This window comes from Rhinatrema bivittatum, chromosome 3 (genome assembly GCF_901001135.1).
Source record: "Rhinatrema bivittatum chromosome 3, aRhiBiv1.1, whole genome shotgun sequence".
Lineage (NCBI taxonomy): Eukaryota > Metazoa > Chordata > Amphibia > Gymnophiona > Rhinatrematidae > Rhinatrema > Rhinatrema bivittatum.
Genome location: NC_042617.1, coordinates 425,965,339 through 425,992,220, shown reverse-complemented (window position 1 = coordinate 425,992,220; position 26,882 = coordinate 425,965,339). Strand labels below are relative to the sequence as shown.

The window sequence follows — 26,882 nt, the reverse complement described above, 5'->3', positions numbered from 1 at the left end:
CTGCACATGAAACAGGTAGCATTTCAGAGAATGTTATCCTGGATTTTCTGGATTTCAGCTTTCTACCTAAGAACCTAAATTTAGCTTCCAGAACCTCCCTCCCACATGTTCTTATGTCATTGGTGCCCACATGTATCACAACGGCCGACTCTTCCTCAGCACTGTCTAAAATCTTATCTAGGTGATGCATGAGGTCCATCACCTTTGCACCAGGTAGGCATGTTACCAGGCAATCCTCACACCCATCAGCCACCCAGCTATCTACATTCCTAATAATTGAATCACCAATTATGATGGCCAACCTAACCCTTCCATCCTGGGCAGTAGCTCAGGGAGACACATCCTCGGTGTGAGAGGACAATGCATCACCTTGTGAGCAAGTCCTTGCTCCAGGATCACTTCCTGCTGCACCAGGTTGATGCTCTCTGACCAGGATAAGGCCTGTGTTGGACAAAGTGTGTTCATCCACCCAGTATTGATAGACAGAAAAAACTGACTAGGTTGAGGAATGATATTCTACAAGAGATCTGCTGGGAGAAATACTTAAAAGTGTAGACTAGAATAACTTGCCAGACTGGATAGACCATTCGATTTTTATTTTCCATCCTTTGCTCTGTTACTATGTCAATTTCATTATTAAAAATGAAAAACAGTAGCAGACTTCCAGTTATATGTTGAAGGACAAGAGGTGCATGTCGGCTTAGCTCCTGCTTTTGCTGTATTTATTAATCTGATTGCTGCCATGTTTGCATTTCTCTGCCAGCATGTCAGCTGCTAAGGAAGCGTGTAAGCAATCGATCCTGGAGTTATGGGCCAATAAAGGCTCTAAACAGTCTAAAGCTGCCCTGAAATTGCAACGGCAGCAGCGTCAGAGGCAAAAACTCGGCCTCAGAGAGCGATTCTGAACCTATAACGGAGATACTGCCAGAGCAGGAAGCCTTTATCCGAGACCTCATGGAACAATTTTCAGAGAAGATTTCCCATAAATTGGACTCCCACCTGGGAATTATTGTTGAGAAGGTGGCCGATTTGGTGAAATTGGTCCAGGAAAATGCAGTGCGACTCAAAGAGCAATTAACTAAGATGGCAGATTTGGAGATGGCGATGTCGTCGATGAGTGCCAAAATGGACAAGATGGACCACAGTTATAAAGATCTCCTTGAGAATACAGATGATCTAGAAAACCGATCGCATTGGTGCAATATCCATATTCTAGGCATTCCAGAATGAGTGGAAGGAGCGGACACGGTGGCGTTCTTTTTAACATGGCTGCCGACTTTCCTATGCCTTGAGATCAGTGGGGCAGCCATCAAACTTGACAGGGCTCACCGTGCTTTGGCACCCGCACCGGCGAATGTCAATCGCCCACGAGCAGTTCTTATTAAGCTTCATTATTATACTGACAAAAATAAAACTCTCGCTGCAGCTCAGGAGCTGAAAGATTTGTCTTTCCGAGGAAGCGGAGTTATGTTTTTTCTGAACTTCTCAATGGATTTACAGAGCAAGTGGCAGGCTTTTGCTGGCATAAAAAAAAAAACCTGCAAAAGATGAATCTGCAGTATGCTCTGTTATGCCTGGCAAAACTGAAGATTTTTGCCTAGGGAAGCCAAGGAAGCCAAGCAGTGGCTGAAGGACAATAACACCTGTCATTCTAACTGGTAGAAGCCGTTGGGCGTTCTCATATATTCTTTTCTAATGTAGCAGCGAGCTCCAATTATTTGAGAGCTAATTTCAATGTCTTTCTAAGTGATCCTGAGTGGAATTCCAGCTTTTCCTCTCTCGGCGCTATTGTATTTTTTGATCACATTCCCTTATTGATTTTCTGTTGTCTTTTTGTTGACTGTTTTTTTCTGGGGACTGCCCTTTACTGCAATATTTTGCTTTCGTTTGACTTTAGGTTGTACACTTTGGGACTTGAACTTTAGCACACAAACCTGGAAGGGCAGCACATTTCTGCTTATCTTTGTGGATTTCTTGTTTCTTGGCTACAACCTATGGGATTTTGTATAGTCTCTTAAACTGGGTGTGACATTTTATTTCATGGTTGCAGTGCACTGGGGGTCATGTATTGTTTTTTGGCTTATATTTCTTTTGCTGGACCCTGACCTTTTCTCTGGTTTCTTTTCAATGGAATGTGGTATATAATGCTTGCTGCACTCGTGGGGTTCTTGGGTGGCTTTTAGGATGGGTTGTTAAGAGTGTTGGGTGGGATTTTCTCTTGCTGGGGTTACATGAGTCGACGGGGGAGAGAAAGGGGGGCCCGTTTGATTGGGCATTTGGGATTGTGTGAGATTGCGGCTGGTCTCTCTCACCGAAGAGAAATGCTGGCTTTTGGGGGGTGGGAGGTGTTGTTTCTTGGGTATTGGTTTGGGTTAGATGTCGGGATTTTCCAGATGACATTGGGTGGGTGTTCAGGTTTGGTATGTTTGGGGTGGGGGGGAAATGTTGATAGAGGGATTTTGTTAGGATTTGATTGGGGGGTGCAGAATCTCAGATTTACTACTTCTTGTAATGGTGTTTTCGCTGTATGCTTCACTGGTACGACCCACTTGGTTGGGCTTGGTTGCAGGACTGACAGGCTGTTCTATTCTAGGGTTGGTTTTTCCTTCTCTCTGTTTCCTGTTTCTCTTTTCTTTTCCTCTCTGTTTCAGTCATGTTTGCTTATTATAATGAGTTTGGTCCATGGTGAACTTAGTTAAAGCATCTCATTGAATGTTTGGGGAATTTCATCTCCATTAAGAGAAAACATGTTTCGCAATTTGCACATAGACAGGAGGCCCAAATTCTTATGCTTCAGGAAACTCACTTGACGAATGCATAGCATGATAAATTGAAACAGGGTTGGGTGAGGGCAGTTTATTATTCCTCCTATAATTCTCGTAGTAGGGGCTTCTGTATTCCGGTGGACAAAAACATGCCTCTCATATGCATCATCAGCATAAATATATGGAAGGGCGTTATGTGCTTTTGGATTGTACCTTTACTCTGGTCAATGTTTATGGCCCCAACAGTGATCAGTTAATATTTTATCGGGCATTGATAGATACTCTTGCTGTGTTTGGCTTTGATCATTTGTGCCTTGGGGGTGATTGGAATGTTTTCCCAGATTCAATTTTGGACAAAACATCTGTATCTGCTTCTGGATCCCCGGTGATGCCTGCCATAGGGAATTGACAGAGGCGTTTGTGCTCATGGATATCTGGAGATTTCTTTATCCCACTGCTCGGGATTATACATTCTATTCCCCAAGACATAATTGGCCCGACTTTTAAAAGGGCCATGTGTGTAAAAAATGGAGGTTATATATGTGGCTGGGCCTTGCGTGCGCTGCTCACATTTTAGAACAGGCCCGGCCACGCACTTAACCCCCATTACACACTGAAGTGCCGATCCCTGCAAAAGGGGTGGGCCAGGGGCGTGGTCAGGGCAGGGGTGGGCCAGGCCCGGAGATGCGCGTGCCGGCAGCCAGCCAGCGCAAGCAGATTACTTCTGCTCCTGGGGAGGAGTAAGTATTAAAATAAAAAATTTAGGGATAGGTAGGGTTAGGTTAGGGGTCGGGAGGAGAGGGGAAGAGGTAGAAAGGGTAGGGTTAAAGATAGGAAAGTTCCCTCCCAGGCAGCTCCTTAATTGGAGCTGACTGGGAGGGGAGGAGCAATTGCGTCACCGCACATATTTTTCAAATATCCCACGCCCCACATGTGCTTGCGGGACCCGTTTTTTATAACATGCAAGCGCCAGGAACCGCCCACACATGGACGCGTATATGCTCCTTTTGAAATCAACCCCAGTATGTATAGTAGATTGGTTTACTTCTTATGCTCCCTTGCTTTTGTCTCTAAAGTTAAAATAGTGATATCTTGGTTGGTACGTTGTCTGATCATTCACCAGTGGAAATTACATTGGTCGTTGGGGCTGGGACACCAATGGTTTCTCTTTGGAGGCTGAATATGGCTTAGTTAGGGCATCGCCAATTTTCAGTATTGCTGAAGGATGCCATTTCCGAGTTTAACATTCATAGTCCAGTTGAGGATTACTCCCCATTTCTCTGCTGGGAAACTTTTAAGGCTTGCTTTCGGGGTAAATTCATTAGTTTCATGATTTTCCTCAAAGAACTTCTGGCTAAGTTCCTGATCTGACAGCCACAATTAAGTGGCTGGAAGAACAGTACGAGTGAGATTGTTTGGCCTGCACCTACAAGCAGCTGGAGGCCTTTCAGGCAGAATTGCGCACCCTTAAATAATGTGGAACGGGCCATCAAATTGGTGAAACTCAAATTTTATCAGCATGGGAACAAATCTGGTGCCTTCTTAACACAGGTGATCTGAAAAAGGGCAGGGAATGGGGTGAGGATTTTGAGCAGGCCTTCTTGCAATATTTCTCTAAAGTGTAAACTGATCCAACTCCTGCCTTTCCTGCAGATATTGCTCAGTTCTTGGGAAATGTTGGCAGCTCCTATCCCCTTGCTTTTGAGGTACAGGATGCAATTGTTGCTGCCTGGGGGTAAATAACCAAGTCCTGATAAAAACTTGCTGGAGGTTGCTTACTTTTTAGTATCTGTGTACAACTCTGCTGGCAGTCCAGACATCAGCCTGGGGACTTTAACTGGTGTCTTACAGGTCTATTTCACTTCTTAATTCCGATTTGAATATATTGGCTAAGGTTTTGCAGCTTTTTCTTCAGTCATTTGTTCCTTTCGTAGTACACAGAGACCAGACTGGTTTTGTAAAGGGGCAAGCCTCCACCTTTAACACTAGACGTTTGTTCAATATCTTCCATTTGGCTAAGTGTGGGTATCTTTCAAGGGTCGTTCTGTCTTTAGATGAAGAAAAGGCCTTCAACCGGATCTCTTGGACATTTTTATTTGCGGTCTTGCGACACATGAGTTTGCCTGATTGGTTTCTTATTTGGATTCATGCTGTGTATGCTAACCCGAGAGCTTGGCTTCTAACCAATGGCTCCCTCTCTCCTTTTTTCTCTACAGCATGAGATACCAGGCAGGGTTGTCCCTTATCACCATTATTATTTGACTTGGCTATTGTACTCCCTGGCTTCAGCAATCCGTCTCCACGCTGATATTCAGGAGATACGGATTTGGAATACTGAGCACAAAATTTCTCTTTGTCCGGAAGATGTACTAATTTATCTTACCTCATTGAGGCTCCTGCCCTGCTGGGTCTTTTGCACCGGTATGGGGATCTTTCAGGTTATAGGATTAATTGGGGCAAATTTGAGGTGTTTTCCTGGAGTGGGAAGGTTTGTCTCCCAGACTGTTTGGGTTCCTTTAGGGTGGTGACTGAGTGGTTCAAATACCTAGTTATTTATATCCCCAAGGATTGGCTGGGCTTTATACACATAATTTTGTGGGTCTTATTGGTACAATTAAGAGAAATTTTCTGGATTGGGCTGACCTCGCTGTTTCTTGGGCTGGGCAGATAAATTTACTAAAAATGAATGTATTACCAAAGCTCTTACATTTGTTTCAACATGTCCCGTTTATGATTCCCTTAAAAGTGTTCCATGACCTTCATAGCTGTATGATGAAATTCATCTGGAATCATAAACAAGCACAGATTAGCTTCGCTCAGTTATGCATGCCTGGAATGGCATTGCCGAACCTAAAAGTTTATTACTGGGCAGCTCAATTGATGTGTCTTAAGGGATGGGTTGGTCATAACGATGCTCCGTGGGTAGCGCTGGAACGTGTACAATTGGAGGGTGGTTCCCTTGCTATGCTGCCATTTCTCCCTGACATCTCCTGGGTGAGACGTAGAGCTAGCAGTAGCCATCCCGTTATCTCACACACTCTCAAAGTGTGGTCTCAGGTTCTTCATTTCCTCGGAGTGTCTAGTGGGGAGATAATCATACATCGGTGCAATGGGAAAAAGCACCGATTTATGGGAATACCTGTATTTCGGGATACACTTTTTCGCAGAGTTTAAAACCTGTAGAGACTTGGGTTTGTGTATGATTAGGGACAAGGATGGTCTCCAATCTTTCGAGGGTTTATGTAAGGAGCATGATTTGCCTGAGCATATGTGGGCCCATTACCTGCGGCTGCGTGAGGCTTTTGCCCTTTATTTTGATGTTTCTGCACCGCTGGGATCGCTACATAAAATGGAGAGATATTTGGGGGACCCCGATGCCTTAGTAAAGGGGATAACGGCCATTTATTGGGGCATAGTATCTCGTAGGTTTGGTGAGGAAATGTCCCAGAAATTGATCGTGCAGTGGAATTTATCCTGGGTACAGCTTATGACTAAGGTTTGTATACACATTTGGCTAGATGCTCACCACAGTTCTATCTGTGTTAAACAAGTTGATCTAATGATTCCTTTACTGTATAGAACTACCAAATACCTCTTTTTTTACAGTAAATTTCATGGAGATGCAGCAGCCATATGCTGTGGGGGGTTGCAGTGATTTGGGAACATACATGCATATGTGGTGGTACTGTCTAAGTGTTCATCATTTATGTGGTCAGGTTACGCAGAAAATTGCTGATATATTAGGATTCCCTGTTGGTATTACTCCTAAACTGCGTCGTCTTGATACATGGGTGGTTTCAGCCATTCCCCGGAAACACAGGTCCTTGATGGGTCAGTTATTGCTTTCTGCCAGGTTCACTATTGCCACCTTCTGGAAAACTAGTCCTGGGATGCATCATTGGCAGGCTCAGGTTCAGGTGAAAGTGGATATTGAGCATTTGCAATTTGCTTTTACGAAATGAAAGTTTTAAATATCAACATGTTTGGGGCCCATACCACGCTTATTACAAGACGGATTGAAAATTCTTGTTTTGTGGGTGGGTGGATATGACTGCGGATTATATTGCCTTTATCAGGTTTTGTTGAAGCACCATGTTTATTTTGTCTGCTATTCTGTAGTTTGAAAACTTGTTAAAAAAACAAAAAAAAAAAAAACAGTAGCAGTTCTGCTTTAAACTTTTAAAGAACAATCTAACAGTGTTTCCTGAAAGGTTATTTAAGTAACTCTCTAAGTGTAAGCTGTTATTTATTGTTTACCGATTGCATTTAATTATATTTTTGTTTGTTTTTGTGATGACACAATATTATGTATTATGCATTCTTTTTTTTATAGGAAGAGGAATGGTATCGTATCATGTACACAGTGGCTCAGTTAAATTCCTTGTAATGGCTGCATCCATAAACAAGAAAAATAAAAGGAAATGTATAAATAGCCAGCAAACTCATGCAGAATCAAAAGATGAAGACCCAAAGAATAGTACCGCTGTTCAGCTTGACAAGGAAACATGCACGAGCAACAAAAATGACAGTGCCATTTGGTTGGGAGGCTCTGTGGGATCCATCACACAAAGAAGTGACTTGTCCTCTTCCTCTGGATCCTTATCCTTGTCAAACAGATCTAGTTTCATTGAGCACGGACATGAAGAGAATACCATTTATGAGCTCTTGAATGATCCAAGCATCTCACTCAACAAAAGTAAAAGTCAGAGATCCAGGAAGATAAAAATTAGTTCTGTCATGGTCATCTCTGGAGGGCAGGGACACAAGAGAGTGAATAAGAAGTCCAAGCCTCAGCGACATGAGGAGCCAGTTTCTTCCATTATGGTTTGGCAGATTCCACTGTTCAATGTATAAACATGACAAAAAATGATATCTGTTGCCTGACTGCTTTAGTTGTATTTATTACTGTTATTGATTAGATTATAAATGAATTTGATCCTAAAGGTTCCTGTTCCAACAAAATTTCTACTACAGTTCTCCTACACTGAATCATTTTAGCCATGAGAAAGCTGAATGTAGTGGAGAATATGCAATTATGGGTAAAGATGTACGTTAATTATCAATACTCAAACTAAATAAATCACAGACATAAAAATCAGGTGATGAGTGCAACAATGTGTCATCACAAAAATAAAACAACAAATATGATAACTCCATCACTATGGGGTAGATTTTCAAACATACTCCCGATTTTATAACAAGCGCGCGCAGGCTCGCACATGTTATAAAATCGTGGGTCAGCGCACGCAAGGGGGGGCACACTAGTGCACCTTTTGTGTGCCGACGCCCGTGGGCTTTCCCCGTTCCCTCCCCCTAAACTAACCTTCCCACCCTTTCCCCCCCCCCAGCCCTACTCTAACCCCCCCAAATTGTTGTTATACCTTTTACGCCTGCCTAGAGGCAGGCGCAGGTTGTGCGCGCTGGCAGCCTGCTGGCACGCAATCCTTTGACACAGCGGCCTCTGGCCCCGCCCCTGCCTTTTGTAAAGCCCCGGGACTTAGACTCGTCCTGGGGCTTTACTCGCGTCGCCGGGCCTTTATAAAATAGGCCCGGTGAGCATAACCCCCCTCTACGTGCATAAATCCGGCCCTTTATGTGTTTGACGCACACTGGGGAATGCTCACTGTTAAACTTGTGATGATACACTGTGTAGGACCTTCATATTTTAGGGCTTAAAGCATTGCAAATAGCTTTTGCAGCGGCCCATATGGGCTAGGGTCTAGACATTGTTTCATAAGGACTTGGACGTTTATCCAGACAACATTTATAATACTTCAGCTTGGCGATACAGTTGAATTTAAAAGTTCAAGGTCATGTTGAAATTAGTACAGATTTTATTTGCAAATTTATAAAAATTGTCAAAAAAAAAAAAGTTTTGAGCTTGTTCACAGTACCTATGAGTGCACTATATTGGGCATTTGTGACCTATGGGCCGCTGCAGAAGCTATTTGCGATGCTTTAAGCCCTAAATATGAAGGTCCTATACAGTGTATGATCACATGTCTTACACTGAGGGTTCCCATGTATAAGTCACATACATAAAGTGGTGAAACTGTCGTAGTTGTTGGACTCTTGGATTTTTCTGTCTTTGGACTATTTTTATTAGGCATTACAAAAATAAACACACAAGTAAATTATACAAATCGAAACATTCAATTTGTTAAAAAAAAAAATGAAACAAACTTTGATGTGATAAAACACACAAAGAACTGGTTCTAAAATATTGACAAGTGGGATAATGTATGCCTAGCAATATCAGGGTGAGTTTCAAGCTTATTGGATTGTTAGATGTGAATGGACAGATAGATGGACTGAGCATTGATAATGGGCGCTCGTGCACTAGTGCAGAAAAACATGCCTAAAAGTGAAGTCCTGACATGACCATGTCACAGCATAGATGCGAACTTTAAGGTAATTATTGAATAAAATCTTTAAAATATAAGAACGTATGGAAACTCTGGTGGAGGATGGTTGGCATATTACGCATTTCTGTTAAAATATGCTATCAAGGGTCATTGTTCATAGATTTTAAAGAACTGTAGCTTTAACATGGAGAGGCACCATGGCACTGTTTAAATAATAAAAATATATATATATATACACACTCCAAGTATTTCCCACACGTGCCACAAACAATGATCATAGTGACATGATAGCAGCAGTGGTTTTGTAAGGATTTGCCATGTTTGGCTGCACATATTCCTTTGTCATTGCAAATATGATACCGAACTGTATACAGTAATTCATGGGCCTTTACTATTGCCAGAGATTCTGTAATTCGTTAGAATATGTCCTAGAATTTTCTGGACCACATGAAAGCCATGACTAACACATTTTTGGAATAATTTCTGTGGTAATGTTTAATGGATCAGTCAGCATCAACTGTACTTCTTTATAACCTATGAATAAGTGTTGATGGCACATTACAATAGAAATATGTAACTTTGACCATCTTCTACCCAAGGCTTTCTATATTATTTGATAACTTTTTATTTAATAAAACCTCTGAAGCAGACATCTGAATTGATTATTTAGTGGTAGTTGTTTTTATCTCGTCATATTAAATTTTGCTTCATTGGTTAACAAGTTGGTTGTTTTGGTTATTCATGATTTAATTATGTATTTGTTTAGTTATTTTTATGATGACACAGCACCTGTCAGCAGTTCTGATTTTTATGTCTGTTATTTGTTTATTTATTTTGTCTGTTATTAATTAACTTGCATTTGTACCCATACTTGAATATTCTCTGGCCTTTTCATCATTCTCTTGCATCTATTGTGATGGCTTGTCTCGCCCTTATTTGGTCCTTTATCAGCCACATTATTAATTAGGAACCGTCAATGAACTGTCTTGTGGAGAGCTTTTGATGGAAAGCTTGGGGAACAGCATAATAAAAAGGAGAGATGATAAAGAGAAAATAAGGCATGGATAAAATAAAGGCCAGTGACACAACAGGCAAGAACGCCCCAGAAACCAATCAGGACAATACTGACAAGTTGATGCTGGCCATCTACCATCCATCAAGGCCATAGGGACATAGGCAGACATATTTAGACAACATCCTCACTAGTTTCAGGAAACAGGTTCATTAGTTTTGGTAGCTGTTTCTTCAAGGATACACTTGGATTGTAACTTGATGTTTAATATATTGCTTTGAGAAGGTACCTTATGGGCAGTATATAAATGTAAATAAATATTTAAAATATTTGCTTCCCTAAGCATCAGGAGATACCTACTTATCACTACAGACATCACTTACAAGACTCAGTTCTACCCCACCTCTATCTCATCAGGAAACAGAAATCATGAGACTTGAGAGGAATCCAGTTTAACCCTACTTTGCAGTCAATTTTCCACAGCTTAATTTTTTTAGTCATCCAAAACATGTTTTATATTTAGTCTATTTCATGTGTGTCTTTTGTTCGTTAATGTGCTTTATGATGGAAAGAAAGGAGTAAACCTGTAATTTGAGATAGTGTGTATGTGGTATGAAGGAGGTGTATGATTGATAATGTATACATTAGTTTGTTATAGAAATTATTGTATATAGTAGTTCAATATAGTTCTATATGTAGTTAGTATGAATGAATTATGATTGCCAAATTGATATGACAATAGGCATCTTCAGATCTGCCAACAGTCCTGAAGACCCCTTGTCCCATGGATATTTTTATTGTGATAGAGAAGGTAAAGAGTGCAAATGGGTGAAATATTGGAGGGTGAGGTAAGACAGAATGCATATTTATCTGGGAAGGGATGTAAAATTGTGAAAAAAGGGTAATGTAGCCACTAGGTGCAAGTGTTTTTTAAACAATGATTGCTGCAGTCCAAACCAGGAAAAGAGGCGCTAGCCCTTTAACAGCAACTTTTGCATAGAAAACATAAACTAATGCATAAAAACAGTTAAGTGTTTTCTATAGTTTTATGTTATGTAATAGAAAGAAGAGGGTTTTTCCCAGCTGGAGGGTTCATTTATCAAACAGCAATGAGTGGTAATGTGCGTCAGCAATAAATAGCCTCTATTGTAAAACGGGAGCCATGGTAAATTGCATGCATTAATGCTCATCACGGGCTGATTAAAAAAAAAAATCCCTAGATTTCCTATTTTTCACAAAGTGTAAATAAGTTAAAAAAGCGACAAAATCTCAGCCACAGAATAGAATGGCGGCTGCATATCCTTTCACCAGCCTCGCAGAGAAGTAATTGCATTCAGATCTGAAAGATCCCAGAGTGAATGAATGGTTGTAAGGATATCGGTAGATAGAGGAAGGGGATATAAATGGAGAATCTATGGTGACTCTGCCTTCTACTTATTCTAAATATCTTTTTTCTAGTCATGACAAATGTCTTATTCTTTTTTTTGCTGAATATCTGCTTTTAAAGCAATTACTATTTGAGATTTTTTTCCCAATGTTCACCTTCCAGATGCTAAAAACATTTTCAGTGAATTGAGCCCAGATAGGTTTTGCTTTATTATTCATTGCCAGTAAGCATTACTCTCAATTGCCTTTTATGTATGTTGCAAGCCAGAGGTGCTTTATAGTAGGCATCTAAACCATGTGCTTTGTTAATTACACAAAAATGGTAAAATAGCATAAGGCTTCACGTGCTCCATTTTTAAAATGGATTTCCCTAATGTGCAGATTGGCAACGCTCTTAAAAATGGATCTCATTCTTCAGGCATGTGGATTCAGTTGCAAGAACCACTAGATCCAGTCTTATATAAGATTCTGAGAAATATAAAGCAAGAAAAATATAGTTAGCACAGTGTTATTTTTTAATAAAATAGACTGCAATACATTATAATGTGAGCCATAAAATAGTGCATATTAGCCTTGCTAAGTTCAGCAAAAGTGTTCGACTGTGAGTAAAAATAAACTGTATACAAATATTGTTTTATTGTTTATTCTCCAGATTAAAATTGTCAATAAAATCTGTGGCATGTGGGGATGTCTGTAAAGAATAAAAGAAAAGGAGAAAACCTAATAATTACCACTAATGTATGTTCCATGTGTTCTAATGTTAGTCCAACATTAAATAGAAAATTCAGTGTATTGTAATTTAGGTCATTAATATTTTCTCAGTTTGCTAATGTGAGTGTGCATTGCCATGTATATTCCTTTTAGCGTGCTCCATTCTCTTTGTGGTCATTATATATAGGGCCCATGATAGAACTTCCAAGATGTAAAAAAACTTTGGTACAAACTATTTTGTTATGAAATAGCCTTTAAAATGAACTCTGAAAATATTTTGGTTACAAACCATAAATACCACCAGATAGTGACCAAATATATATTTGCATTGTGACACTAAAATAGCATGTTTGCACACTTTTTAAATAACTAGTGATACCTACTTTTGTTAACTTTGTTCTTGAAAACATATATAACGGTTTAAAAAAAACAAACCCTCGCGTGTATTTTGTCATGTCTCAGATTTTGCTTTGGTGTCTCTGTCCTGGTACAGTGTAAAATGCAGTGAACAACAGGGCTCTGTCTCATTGAAAAAAATCCACAGATCATGAAAAGATCTGTTGAGTTTGCCATCGACATGGCAGGTTTAATTAAAATCAGCACTGCTTCCTCCTTGTAGCAAGAATTCTGATTTCACATGAATTGGATGGCCCTTTAGTGCAGTGAAGTGAAGAACTGCCAGAATATTTTTCTGACACAGTTGTGTATTGGGAGAAATTTTTTTCTGTAGAATGAACTAGGTACTGAGAAGACTGTAGATGGAGCTTTGGTCTTCCTTATGTCATTCCTCTGATCGCTGGTTAGGTACTTTGAGAGTAGCTGCATTTTTTCTTGGGTCCCACTGAATTTCATGGGAACAATTTTTTTTTTCTAAAATGGGATTATTTTAGGGGGGAAAAAAGCTTTGGTATTTCTTGATTCTTGTGAAGTAGTTAAGGAGTGTCCTAATTGTTACAAATTTAGAATTTTGTCAAGAGTAGGAAGCAGCGGTGATTCAATGTACCATTCTACTGTATAATCCTTTGCATGCATTATAAGAATGTGGTTTGTGAATTATATTGTACCATGTGTAAAAATATATATAAATGTAATTTCTTTTGTACCACTTGTTTATAATACTCCTCTATCATATTCGTGTTGTGATGTAGAATAAAGGAGTCTGGAAAACTAGATCTATACTTAAAATCCCAGTTTCCACAAAAACAAACCTTTATTCTAGGAAATAGACTCAGAGATGAACTATAATAGGAGTGGCTATGTTGAGAATGAAGACATTGTCAGAATCCAGCTTTATGTATACACATAGTTTTCATTACAAGTTTTGAGTAGTATAATTGTTATACTTTGTTTATAGACTTTTCTACACCAGCAATAAGCATAGCATTTTACAGTATTCTGTGTGTGCTCCGAAGTCTGATAGTTGTTTAGAATGTTTGAACATTGGGAGGCTAATTTTAAAAGTTGTTTACCCATGGAAATAGCCTTTTAAAAAATTGCCCGCCCTGTATGCAGGTAAACTTAGATGCTTTGGGCCTGTATACGTTTAAGTTTACCTGCAGTAAGCAGAGGTGTCTTGGGGTGGGACTGGGGAGTAGTTTGTACATACATGCATACTTTTGAATGTTCAAAAGTATGTGCACATTTGTTTCCCCAGAAAAACTCCCCACACAAATTAGCAGGGGTAATTGTGTCTAAGTAGTATTCTTGGGGTCATTTTCAAAGCAGACTTGCACATGTACGTTCACATTGAAAATCAGTGTAAGCTCTGCAAGTAATCGACTTTGCAGCAGTGCAACATTACAAAATTACCCTGTAAGGAATCTCTCTTCAGCATGGAACCAGATGTACCAAGATTGTTCTTTTCTCGTGGAAAAACAAATTACGTAGTGGAGATTAAGACCTTGATTAGAGGCTTCATATGACTAAGAGTCTTTCCTTTAATGAAAATAAACTAACAGTAATTTCAGTTTTAGATAATGTTTTTCATCCAAACAGGAGCCCAATGCACGTTACACATTAGTACTTGAAAGATGTACATGTAGCCCTCCTCTGAGTAGATGACCTGGCACTCCTGTGTGGCAAGAGAGAGCTTCCGTGGGAGAGGGAGAGGCATGGTTTATTTCTTTTGTAACAGATTTATGGAACACCCAGTCTAAGAAAGCTCTGGATGATGTACAATAATAGGATACGTTTAAAACAAGCACATGTGTGCCCATTTACGCAGATATAGAGACGCAAATGCACGCATACTATATAAAATATTCTTAAATCTACCCAACATGTCTGTGTATCTCTAAAGGATATGCAGCATGCATTTTAAACATACATTATGTTACAAAGACTGTATAAGCAAGTGAAGAGGGAGAAATCATAATTATATGTGAAGCCAGTTGTAGAATCCATTTACATTTGCATCTCAAGACCTCACCTGACTTTTAGAGGGTAATTTTCAAGGGTGCATGTCAGCACATATGCATGCAGATTGGTGTGTCTAAAGTTACAGAAGTATTTTATTAACTGTGATGGGAGCTGCATAGTTTATAAAATATCATACATCTAGGGCTCTAAAGTATTCACACACATATCAGTACATGTGCACTTTAATAATGTAGTGAGCCATATAATTTCAATATAATATAATATAGAGGTCCTATGATTTACATTTTATAAAACTAAGTGCATCTATTTTACATGCACATACTCTCCTTATGAAAATACTCGTGTGCATACTTTTAATCGCCAGTTCACTGATGCCTCCACAAGCTTACCTGCATTTCTACCAGTTCACCTGAACCCTCTAGCACTTAACCCTGATCTCCAACCCAAAATTGCACACACAAGACAAATAATTCCATTGCCACAAATCAATTAGCAGATGTAACAATGTATAGACAAAATTGATAATGTACACATGTATACTCCTTACAAAATACCAACTTGTGCACGAATCTCTGAACCCCATCACAGAATATTCCTACACCACCCCTTTTTTTGTGTTAACATTTACATGTGATACTGCAAGTCTGTGTGTATTCCTAGCCTTTCCAAAATAAGTACATGTGTAGATGTTATGTATGTGTATATTTATTTATCAGAACTTTATATTCTGCATATTCTCTCAATGTTCAAACACAGATTACAAAATACATTAATAAAATATTGACAAAGTTAATACAAATATAATAATAAATCTAGATTAAAATATAAATACATTAAAATTTGCACCTATGACTATCATTGAACTATGGCTAAAACTGTAATTATGCCCCAATCTCCCCTCCTGCAAAAGCCTGACAAAATAATTCTGCTTTTACTAATTTTCTGAATTTAAATAATCAGATATATGCCTGTTTGACGCATGTCATGCCTGCGTAACACTTTGAAAATTGATCCCTTAATGCAATAATTTAAATCCCAAATAAAACTTCATATAACTGCTCAAGTAACAAATGAAATGTGAAAAATTGAAACACTACACAATCAAACAAGCAGGCATTTCCAATAAAGCAGCAAAAACATACAAAAACGAGAGGTGAAGAAATATCTAAATCTCCGAACTAAATTGTGCTACTTGTAATAATCTATTGCCTTTTGCTAGCAATGGGCTATATGCAGAGTGAGAAATAAGCACTCCAACTCAGATCATTTATTAGTTGTTTACAATGAAAATTGCATAAGATTTCAATCATATAAATACAGAGAGAAAACTTCGAAGAGCTACTTATTCTGAATGTGTCCAATGAAATACTTCTGCCATGCTGAGAATGTGAGGTTGGGCATTTAGGAAGAAGAGTATCATTAGATTGGCCCCTGATGAAGGCTATCTGCCAAAACAATGGCCATGTCGGTAGGGTGGCCTACATGGACCATAACTAGACACCCCACTAAACTTCATGTGTTGGGGGGGGGGGGGCGAGGTTGTAGACTACTGTCAATTGTCGATCCACTCATTACTTGGCTTTCAAGCATCCCCTCAATATACTTTGTTTTATAAAATGTTTTCAACTATCCTCATAAAAACATCAACCGCAGCCTCTCTCTCATGCAGTTTTGCTCTCTATCACAACTAAAGCCCTTTCTAATAAGCACACAGCCTCCTATCTTATATGCACACACGGTTATCCTGTTGGACTCTCTTACACTCACACATCCTCCTATCTCATACACACATGCACACTCGCAAACAGCCTCCTCTCTGACATACGTGGTTCGTTCTTCCTTTCCTGCCTTTCATCTGTCTCCCTTGTGCCACCTTTCTCTCAATCTGGCCTCCTCCTCCTCTGTGCACTCCTCTCTTGTGCTGCCCTACTGTCTCTAGTCCCCTCTCTCCCCATGCTCTTGACTTTCTCTCCCTCCTTCTTCCCTCCTGTCTTCCTCTCCTCCCCAGCACCTTCCTCTTTCTCTATCTCCTTTCTTCCTGTGTCCCCCTGTCTCCATTGTGCCTCTTCTGTCTCTTCTTTTCCTTCTATGCCTCCTGCCTTCCCTCCTGCTCCCGTTGTGCTCCTCCCCTTCCCTGTGATCTTCTTTCCTTCCATACACCTCTGTGTCTCTTTCCTCCTTTGCTTCCCATGTGTCTATCTTCCTTTCCCTCCCCTTTTCTCTGAGTCCCCTCTGTCACTTCCCTTTCTCCACCCTATGACTTTGACTGTTTCTTTCTCCATCTTCCCCTCCTCTTTTCCTGTATCCCTGGCTAGCTCACTGCAGCTCCTCTCTCAGGCCTTGGTCCACCATTCAATAAGGGAGGGACCCAGAGGGCATTGCTGCAAGAGATCTGTGGAGCATTGTGAACTAAGAGCTGTGTTATGTCCCGCCTCCTCTCCATCCCATCCAATCACAACATAGGAAAGGCAAGAGGACAGAGACACAGCACAGCTCCCAGCACTTTATTTCCCTGTAACCAGGAAGCTGTGGGAAAGAGGAGCCACTTGCAAAAAATGGATTTTCAGTGTTTGGTCGGTACTTCTGACCGGACCCTATACAGCACAGCTAAAAACCTGGCTATACAATCCAAAACCAGGCAGTTGGCAACCCTAAGTGTCGGATGGGCTGAGAGCAGGAGCACTACCTTTTAAGTGACGTGAAGAATGTGCAGAAAAAATCAGAGCCCATTTGTATTGAACGATCATAGAAGTGTCCACTGATTAATCTTCACTGAAAGTTTTCAACATAGTAATGTCTGAAGCATCGTTAAAGTGAAACACTGGCCACTTTTTTTTTTTTTTTAACTTCCTTTGGCTTTCAACATCATCTTCAGTCTTTGTTTGAAAAAATAAGGCTTGATTCTTACTACCTTTTATAAATTTTGTAGTAGTATTAACACATGACACTTTACATTGCACAAATAAAAATCATAAATGAAGATTTTATGAACCTATGATTGAAATTGGCTGAGTATTCACAATTACTGTGGCACTTCAGCCTCTCTGAGGTTTTTTTTGCCTTACTTTTAAAATCATACTTATTTCATTTGGATTGATATAAATTTTGAAGTAAGAGTTTATTTTGATTTCTTTAGGGATTTCTCCCTTGCCCACCTTATTGTTTTTTGGTATGTAAAAACAATGTTCAGAATTGACCATATCCCAAATACACAAAGACCTTGGAAAGTAAAAACAAAAGTGTAAAAAACAAATGCTCAGAAACTTGGAGAAAAAGAAATGTTCCCTTTTCAAAAAATGTTAAAACAGACAAAAAAAAAAAATAGTCTTGCTTGCAAATATCTGACTGCGTTTTAGACCAATAAGGCCATTTCCAAGGGCAAATGAGAATTCAAAACATAACACTATGCCACAGTCTCCTGATCTTCCATCTTAATTATCTTCTTTTTCTTACACTCTGATCTCGCTTTGACTGCATAACTTACCTCACTGCAAGTATTTTGCAAACCACATGGAATCTTATAAAATCATTCTTATTTTCTGCTTACATTGGGTGGTCATTGAGACCACCCAATGATTCCTTTACTTTGAATACTTGGTGCAGTTTCACAAAGGGCATTTGCTTTTTTTTTTTTTTTATCTGAGTTAGCATTTTTGGGTTTCTTATGAAAAGACATTTGTGAATGAAGAATTTATTGTATATGCTGGAGGAAAGAGAGGGCATGCTAGGAACATTCAAATATGTGACCAGCTTCGGTAAAGTACAGGAAGTTGACATTCTCCATAGAAAAGGAAATTGAAGGAGAAAGGGTCTTGATATGAAGTTAGAGAGAAGAAAATTCAGAGGAAAGTTGAGAAAATACTTTCTTTATTGAGAGTATGGTAGAGGCTTGGGACAGCCTTATGCAGAGGAGGTGGAAAACAAAATCATGACAGAATTCAGTCCTGCATAGAACAGATATGGAGGACAGTGGTAGGAACAAGGTTAGGAGATTGCAGTATTGTAAACAGCTTGCCCTTCACTCCCTGAAGAGCAGATGTGAGAGGAGAGGGGATAGGGAGAAAATTTGGTGTGGATAAATGAAGCATGAACTAGTGACATATGCAGGACAAAAGGGTATTTGGGTGGGAACTAGTAGGCAATACATCTCCTAGTAAATGTCAAGACATCACTACTGAACAAGTTTTGCTTGGGTAAACTTATATGCTAGCACACCAGCTCATACATGAAGAGTGATTTTAGAGTGACTGAGTCCGGTCCCTTAAGGACGCTGAAGACATTCTCCCCCCCCCCCCCCCCCAATGAGGTCTGGAAGAACCTATCTGCTGGTCCCAGCTAGCCCCTTTCCCTCCCCGGGGCAGCAACTTTAAAATGAGCACACACATGCCCATATACATGCTTAAGTGGGCACGAGCATACGTGTGCTATAATTTTAAATCATCGCAAGTGCGTGCATAATATACAGTAGAAAATATGCCTAGGGGTAGATTTTCAAAGGGGTACACGCGTACCCCCCGAAAACCTACCCCAAAACCCCCCCCCTGCGCGCGCCGAGCCTATTTTGCATAGGCTCGGTGGCGCGCACAAGCCCCGGGACGCACGTAAGTCCCGGGGCTTGCAAAAAGGGGCGATCGGGGGTGTGTGGGCGGTCCGGGGCGTGGCCGAGTGCCCCGACCCAGCGGCCTGTGTCGGGGCCTGCTGCGCCGGCGTGCGTAAGTTACTACTGCCCGGAGGCAGTAGTAACTTTTCCGATAAAGGTGTGTGGGGGGGGGGGGGTGGGTTAGGTAGGTGAAGGGAAGGTACGTACTTTTGTTCGCGCATGCGTAAATTTATAAAATCTACCCCCTAGTGCACAGATGTGTGCTCCTAATTTTAAGCAGGTACACGAAATGTTATTTGCGTATGTTTCTTTAGGACTTGGCTTTTTCACAAGCAAGTGAGCACATTTGAAAACATGCGTCATGAAGGAAATAACCAGTTTGACCTAGTAGTCCTCCAGTTTGCCTAGTCTATTTCTAGGTCAAGACCCCTCTGGTTCTTCTGCCTGCAGTCCCCAATATGCGCAGGTAGCCCAAAATGCGCTGCATTTGCCGGTTTTAAAATAGGGATTTAATCGTGGAAATGTTGGCCCTCCCCCTGCCACTCCCCCTCCCCAAATCCACCCATTTTTTTTTACACACGCTCTGTTGCTTGTGCACACACGTTTATGCACATAATATGCCACTTTTAAAGTAAGAGTTGTACCCACTCGGCCATATACTCGCGTATTTGGGCCTTTTTGCATAAGTAACTCTTAAAATTTACTTCATAGTGAGGACATATGAGAATGGGTTACATAAAAAGGTAAAGTCCTCAAGCATATACAAATAAATCTCATGGATGTCTATTGTACATATCTTGATTATTTGACTTATTTGCAATACTCAGACTTGAGTTCACCATCCCTGTCTTAAACTAATGCAAACCTCCTGAGGCAATTTTAAGAACATCTTTTTAAATATAACTTCATAAACCTCTGTTTTTTAACTTTTTTTTTTTTTTAAAGTTCAGTAACCTTCAAAGAGCCTCTGGGGTGAAGTGGGAGGAGATGTGTCCCTATGGATCCTCTCGGGGAGGACTTCAAACCAGCCAGAAAAATACGGGGCTCAGCTCTTTGGCCGTTTCCCTGCAGCAGGGTGGGAATTTATCCTGAAGGAAACAGCTGTTACCGGTGGAGGGGAAGGGAGAGTGTGAAGCAGTTCAGCAGGCCTGCCCTTGGGTTGTTTGTCTTGCAACATGCCGCTCAGTGGGTTTGAGCTGTGTGGAAGGAGGCAGCTGTTTCAGTGGGGGAAGGGGGTCCTGGCAGCCAACATGGAACAGGTACTTAGAGTTCAATTCAGGGTCTGGGTTGTTTTCATTTTCCCTTTGCTGGCCACTAGCCAGCTTCTCAGGAAAAACCAGAGAGAGGTAGAAACAGTCACTTCTTTTAACTTACAAAGAAAGTTGTTTCTTCATCAACCATGAAAATGATATTAAAATAATGCAAATGATCATTTTTCTACAATTATCTTTGATTTTTTTTTTTTTTGTGACAGGAAAAACTAATTGTCCTGTGCCTTTCCTTAGAGTTCAGACTTTTTTTGTTGCTTGTAACTTTCTTCCTTTATAGGGGTCCACTTCCTGACGTAGTCCTCTTTAGACGTGTTCTTCGGGCTCCACAGCTTTCAGGAGTTCATTATGCCTCCTTCCAGATGGGGTCCCAAACCCCCAGCCTGGTGATTAGTGCATGAATTATGGATCTGATTGTTTCCACAACTTGAGTCCTGCAACTAACTCTATTGCCTCAGGCCTCTGGCCTACAGCTGCTCAGGTTTGCTACCTTCTCCGGGGGGGGGGGGTCTGTGTAGGGCTGAGAAAACCCCACCTTCCTGCAGCCCTATATGCATTTTTTTCAATATGCAGTTTCTTCAACCACTAAGCATATGTATTGCCCTTAAGCATGGCTGCTGTAAAGCATCTGACTGAGCATGCTTCTCGCTCTCAAGGCTTCCTAAAGAGAAACTCTGTGTAAATAAATACAGTCAATGGGGGTTACACTTGGAACCCTTCAGGTATGGCCAAAGAACCACTAAGAATCCACAGAAACCAGGCTAAAAGTCACTGACAAAAACCAAGGTTTTCTTCTTAGTGTAAAGCTATGAAGCTTTTTATTTGAGTAATATAAAACATGTGTTCAAGCAGCAGGCTGCCAAGACCTATCCTTCTTAAGGGAGTGCCTATATTTTGGAGCAGTGAATTCACAGAGAATTTTGAGTCAGCATTCAGAAATTTTTAAAAATGTTACCTGCTTTAAAAAAAAAAAGGGGGGGGGCCTAGAAGATGTGAACTTAACACCTAGCAAACATAAAAAATGGAAATAATGGTTAACGAATAAAAAGTATATAAGGTGATACCTTTTTATTGGACTAAATTAATACATTTCTTGACTAGCTTACAGGAGCTAATACTCCCTTCCTGAGGTCAGAATAGAATGAGCTAAAGATGACATTACCAGAAAATAAAAGTGAATCTTAAAAGACATTCCAACAATAGCATAAAAGGGAAGAAGGAGGAAAGTTGAGTGTGAGTGAGGAGGGTTAATGAACATAAGAAATTGCCATGCTGGGTCAGACCAAGGGTCCATCAAGCCCAGCATTCTATTTCCAACAGAGGCCAAACCAGGCCACAAGAACCTGGCAATTACCCAAACACTAAGAAGATCCCATGCTACTGATGCAATTAAAAGCAGTGGCTATTCCCTAAGTAAACTTGATTAATAGCAGTTAATGGACTTCTCCTCCAAGAACTTATCCAAACCTTTTTTGAACCCAGCTACACTAACTGCACTAACCACATCCTCTGGCAACAAATTCCAGAGTTTAATTGTGCGTTGAGTGAAAAAGAATTTTCTCCGATTAGTCTTAAATGTGCTACTTGCTAACCATGGAATGCCCCCTACTCCTCCTATTATCCGAAAGTGTAAATAACCGATTCACATCTACTCGTTCAAGACCTCTTGTCATCTTAAAGACCTCTATCATATCCCCCCTCAGCCGTCTCTTCTCCAAGCTGAACAGCCCTAACTTCAGCCTTTCCTCATAGGGGAGCTGTTTTATCCCCTTTATCATTTTGGTTGCCCTTCTCTGTACCTTCTCCATCGCAACTAAATCTTTTTTGAGATGCGGTGACCAGAATTGTACACAGTATTCAAGGTGCGGCCTCACCATGGAGCGATACAGAGGCATTATGACATTTTCCGTTTTATTAACCATTCCCTTCCTAATAATTCCTAACATTCTGTTTGCTTTTTTGACTGTTGCAGCACACTGAGCCTCCGATTTTAAAGTATTATTCCCTATGATGCCTAGACCTTTTTCCTGGGTGGTAGCTCCTATTATAGAATCTAACATCGTGTAAATACAGCAAGGGTTATTTTTCCCTATATGCAACACCTTACACTTGTCCACATTAAATTTCATCTGCCATTTGAATGCCCAATCTTGCAAGGTCCTCCTGTAATGTATCACAATCCGCTTGCGATTTAACTACTCTAAATAATTTTGTATCATCCGCTAATTTGATAACCTCACTCGTCGTATTCCTTTCCAGATCATTTATATATATATATATATATATATATATATATATATATATATTGAAAAGCACCGGTCCAAGTACAGATCCTTGAGGCACTCCACTGTGAAAATTGACCATTTAATCCTACTCTGTTTCCTGTCTTTTAACTAGCTTGTAATCCACGAAAGGACATCACCTCCTATCCCATGACTTTTTAGTTTTCTTAGAAGCCTCTCATGAGGGACTTTGTCAAACGCCTTCTGAAAATTCAAATACACTACATCTACCGGTTCACCGAAATCCACATGTTTATTAACCCCTTCAAAAAAATGAAGCAGATTTGTTAGGCAAGACTTCCCTTGGATAAATCCATGTTGACTGTGTTCCATTAAACCATATCTTTCTATTTGCTCTACGATTTTGATCTTTAGAATAGTTTCCACTATTTTTCCCGGCACTGAAGTCAGGCTCACTGGTCTATAGTTACCCGGATCGCCCCTGGAGCCCTTTTTAAATATTGGGGTTACATTGGCCACCCTCCAGTCTTCAAGTACAATGGATGATTTTAATGATAGGTTACACATTTTAACTAATAGATCAGAAATTTCATTTTTTAGTTTCTTCAGTACCCTAGGATGCATACTATCCGGACCAGGTGATTTGGTAGTCTTTAGTTTGTCAATCTGGCCTTCTACATCTTCCAGGTTCACAGTGATTTGGTTCAGTCCGTCTGACTCATCATCCTTGAAAACCATCTTCGGAACTGGTATCTCCCCATCATCCTCATTAGTAAACATAGAAGCAAAGAATTAATTTAGTCTTTCTGCAATGGCCTTATCTTCCCTAAGATCCCCTTTAACCCCTCGGTCATCTAATGGTCCAACCGACTCTCTCACAGGTTTACTGCTTCGGATATATTTTAAAATGTTTTTATTATGAGTCTTTGCCTCTATGGCCAACTTAATTTCAAATTCTCTCTTTGCTTGTCTTATCAATGTTTTACACTTAACTCAACAATGCTTATGTTTTATCCCATTTTCTTCAGATGGATCCTTCTTACAATTTTTGAAGGATGTTTTTTTGGCTAAAATAACCTCTTTCACCTCACCTTTTAACCATGATGGTAATCATTTTGCCTTCCTTCCACCTTTCTTTAATGCGTGGAATACATCTGGACTGTGCCTCTAGGATTGTATTTTTAAACAATGTCCATGCCTGTTGAACACTTTTAACCTTTGCAGCTGCACCTTTCATTTTTTTTTTATTTTCCTCATTTTATCAAAGTTTCCCTTTTGAAAGTTTAGTGTTAGAGCTGCAGATTTACTTATTGTCCCCCTTCCAATTATTAGTTTAAATTTGATCATGTTATGATCACTATTGCCAAGTGGCCCCATCATTGTTGCCTCTCTCACCAAATCCTGCGTTCCACTAAGAATTAAATCTAAAATAGTTCCCTCTCTTGTTGGTTCCTGAACCAATTGCTCCATGAAGCAGTCATTTATTACATCCAGGAACTTTGTCTCTAGAAAGTCCTGATGTTACATTTACCCAGTCAATATTGGGGTAATTGAAATCTCCCATTATTATTGCACTGCCAAATTGGTTAGCTTCCCTGATTTCTCTTAGCATTTCATCATCTGTCTGACCATTTTGTCCAGGATGGTAGTATACTCCTATCACTATTACCCAGCACACATGGGATTTCTACCCATACAGATTCTACTAAGTAATCAGAAGATGACAGGCAGTATAATTTTATGGCTCACAATGAGTTAAACCTAAGTCTTTGAGTCCTTTCTTGTGAGCTCCAAAGTGTCTCTTCAGTTTACCTTCTTCTTATGTTCCTGGATTGTTTTAATAATTTTTTTTAAAAATTACCCTACAGCCATACTGCTTTATAGTAAATGACAGCAGATAAAGACCGACTGGTTCATCCATTTTGCATAACAGCAATGTGTCTACTTTGGATAGACTGGTATAAAAATTCCCATATGGAACCCAACATCCACATCCTTTATCCCCTTCTCCCTCATCCAATGTCTTAAAATTGTGCCACTGCCTTATAGGGTTGCAGCTGCTACTCCGTGCAGGTTACTCTCTGCCTTCTCAGAAGCACTGTGCAGTCATAACAGTTTGGCTGTAACCATTTCTCCAGGCAGGTTACCACAGTGCTTCATTTTTGTCTTCTTGCCATTAGGGATGCTCTGTGTTTATTAGACAATTTTATGAATTCTCTTACCATTTTGGTTTCCACCACCTCCTCTGGGAGAATGGCCCAGAAGTTGCATCTTACTACAAGGTTGCTGATCCTATTTCTCATCTCTTCTTCAATCTCCTCTTTCCCACCCCAGTGGTGTAGCCAGAACTGAATATTTGGGGGGGCCCAAGGTTAACATGGGTGGGCAGCAGATTTACAGATCCAGGCCCTACTACTTGTACTCTTATTGATAAATAACGCCTCAGCTTGCACCCTACAATAGATTTCTAAGAGGCATGCAACAGCCATCATGCGTGAGTGGCAATTTAAAATATTTTAATTCTATTACTTCAAGCACTTACCAACATTAAAAATGCCTTATTAATCTATATTAATTTCTTTTATATTTACTGCAGTTTATAAATACACAATATCATGGAAAAAGTAAACAAAACACTTCAGAAACATCAGATCCGATCACGTAATAAAACAAAGATCAATATATTCTTTTATGAATCCTCTTTCCAAAAAATGCATAAAACTGCAATAAAACAGCAATAATCATAAAAATAATCATAAATATATTTGCAAAAGGTTCAGAACAAGAACTGGGACACGCAAAAAAAAAAAAAAAATTCAAATTCCGGTCTAAGTGGCAGCAAAACAAATCCCCTTCACTGCCAAACACAAGTAACACAAATCCTGCAAAAATAAATAAATAGAACCTTACCATACCATAATAGCAGTAACTCTCAGGAATAAAACAGCAGCAACTTTATCTATGAAAAAGCAGCAAGGCATTTTTATCAGGCCCTAGAACACGAATACATTACCTAATGGGCAAACAGAACAAACCAGACTGCTACAAATCTCTACAGAGAAACTAGATGCTAGCCAAAATATTGCATCTCTGTCACACATGCACAACACAGACAGACCCTTACCTAAGACAGAATAAGTGACTACAAATTAGAAACAAACATGCAGACAAAACTGAAATGGAAAGCCTGAGAGACCAGACTCTGTGAACACTGGAATACTGAAGAAAAAGCAAAATACAAATATATAAGAAATGCACATGCCAAAAGATGGCATATTCCAGTTGCTGAAAGGCAAAATAATTTTTTTCACCTTTGTTGTCCATCTGGTCTTATTTTTTTTAATAATTTGGTCCCAGTCTCTTTTTCCTTCTTGTCTGTCTTTTCCTTGTTCCTTTTTCAGGGTCTCTTTTATTCTGTTTTCTTTCTTTTCTCCTTCATACACACATACGTGTTCTTTCACACACACATGCTTTCTCTCACACAGGATCCCACTCTTCCATGCTCACTCACATACACCACAGGTTCCCACTCCCACACACAGGTTCTCATTCTCACATGTTCTTGCACACATGCTCCCATTCGCACAAACACAACACAGAGGTTCTCACTCTCACATGCAGAGTCCTGCTCCCACTTCCATACATATATACACACACACATGCTCTCACTCTCATATGCAGGCTACCACTCTTGCACAAACATACAGGCTCCCACTCTCGCATGCTGTCTCTCACATGGAGGCTCCCACTCTCACATGCTCTCTCTCTCTCTCTCTCTCTCTCAACCCCCTCAGATAGGCACTCATTCATATTTCCTCCCAAACAGGCTCCCATTCACACCCACACACACCCAGGCAGGCTACCATTACACACACACCCACCCAGGCAGGCTTCCATTCACACACACACACACACACACACATATAGGCAGGCTACCATTCAGACACACACACACACAGGCAGGCTACCATTCACAGACATAACCACACACACACACACACACAGGCTACCATGCACACATAGGTAGTCTCCCATTCACACACACATGCACACACAGGCCGGCTACCATTCACATACACACATGCCCAGGGGCGTAGCATCCATAGTGAATCCATAAACTCTAGAGGATGTGAATGAAGAGAAGAGGCATGGG

At 40.2% G+C, this 26,882-nt stretch overlaps 1 protein-coding gene across 3 annotated transcripts in view; it reads left to right on the top strand.

Annotated features, from left to right (window-relative positions):
- Positions 1–8,157, top strand: part of ARHGEF10 (Rho guanine nucleotide exchange factor 10) — a 370,273-nt gene extending 362,116 nt beyond the window's left edge. For 2 of the 3 annotated variants that reach the window (XM_029595756.1, XM_029595757.1), the window contains exon 29: positions 7,099–7,619. In XM_029595756.1, the coding sequence (XP_029451616.1) occupies positions 7,099–7,619 (521 nt within the window). Of the gene's footprint in view, positions 1–7,098 lie in introns of all 3 variants that reach the window. The other variant, XM_029595755.1, reaches the window with a different exon arrangement.
- The last annotated feature ends 18,725 nt before the right edge of the window (positions 8,158–26,882 follow it).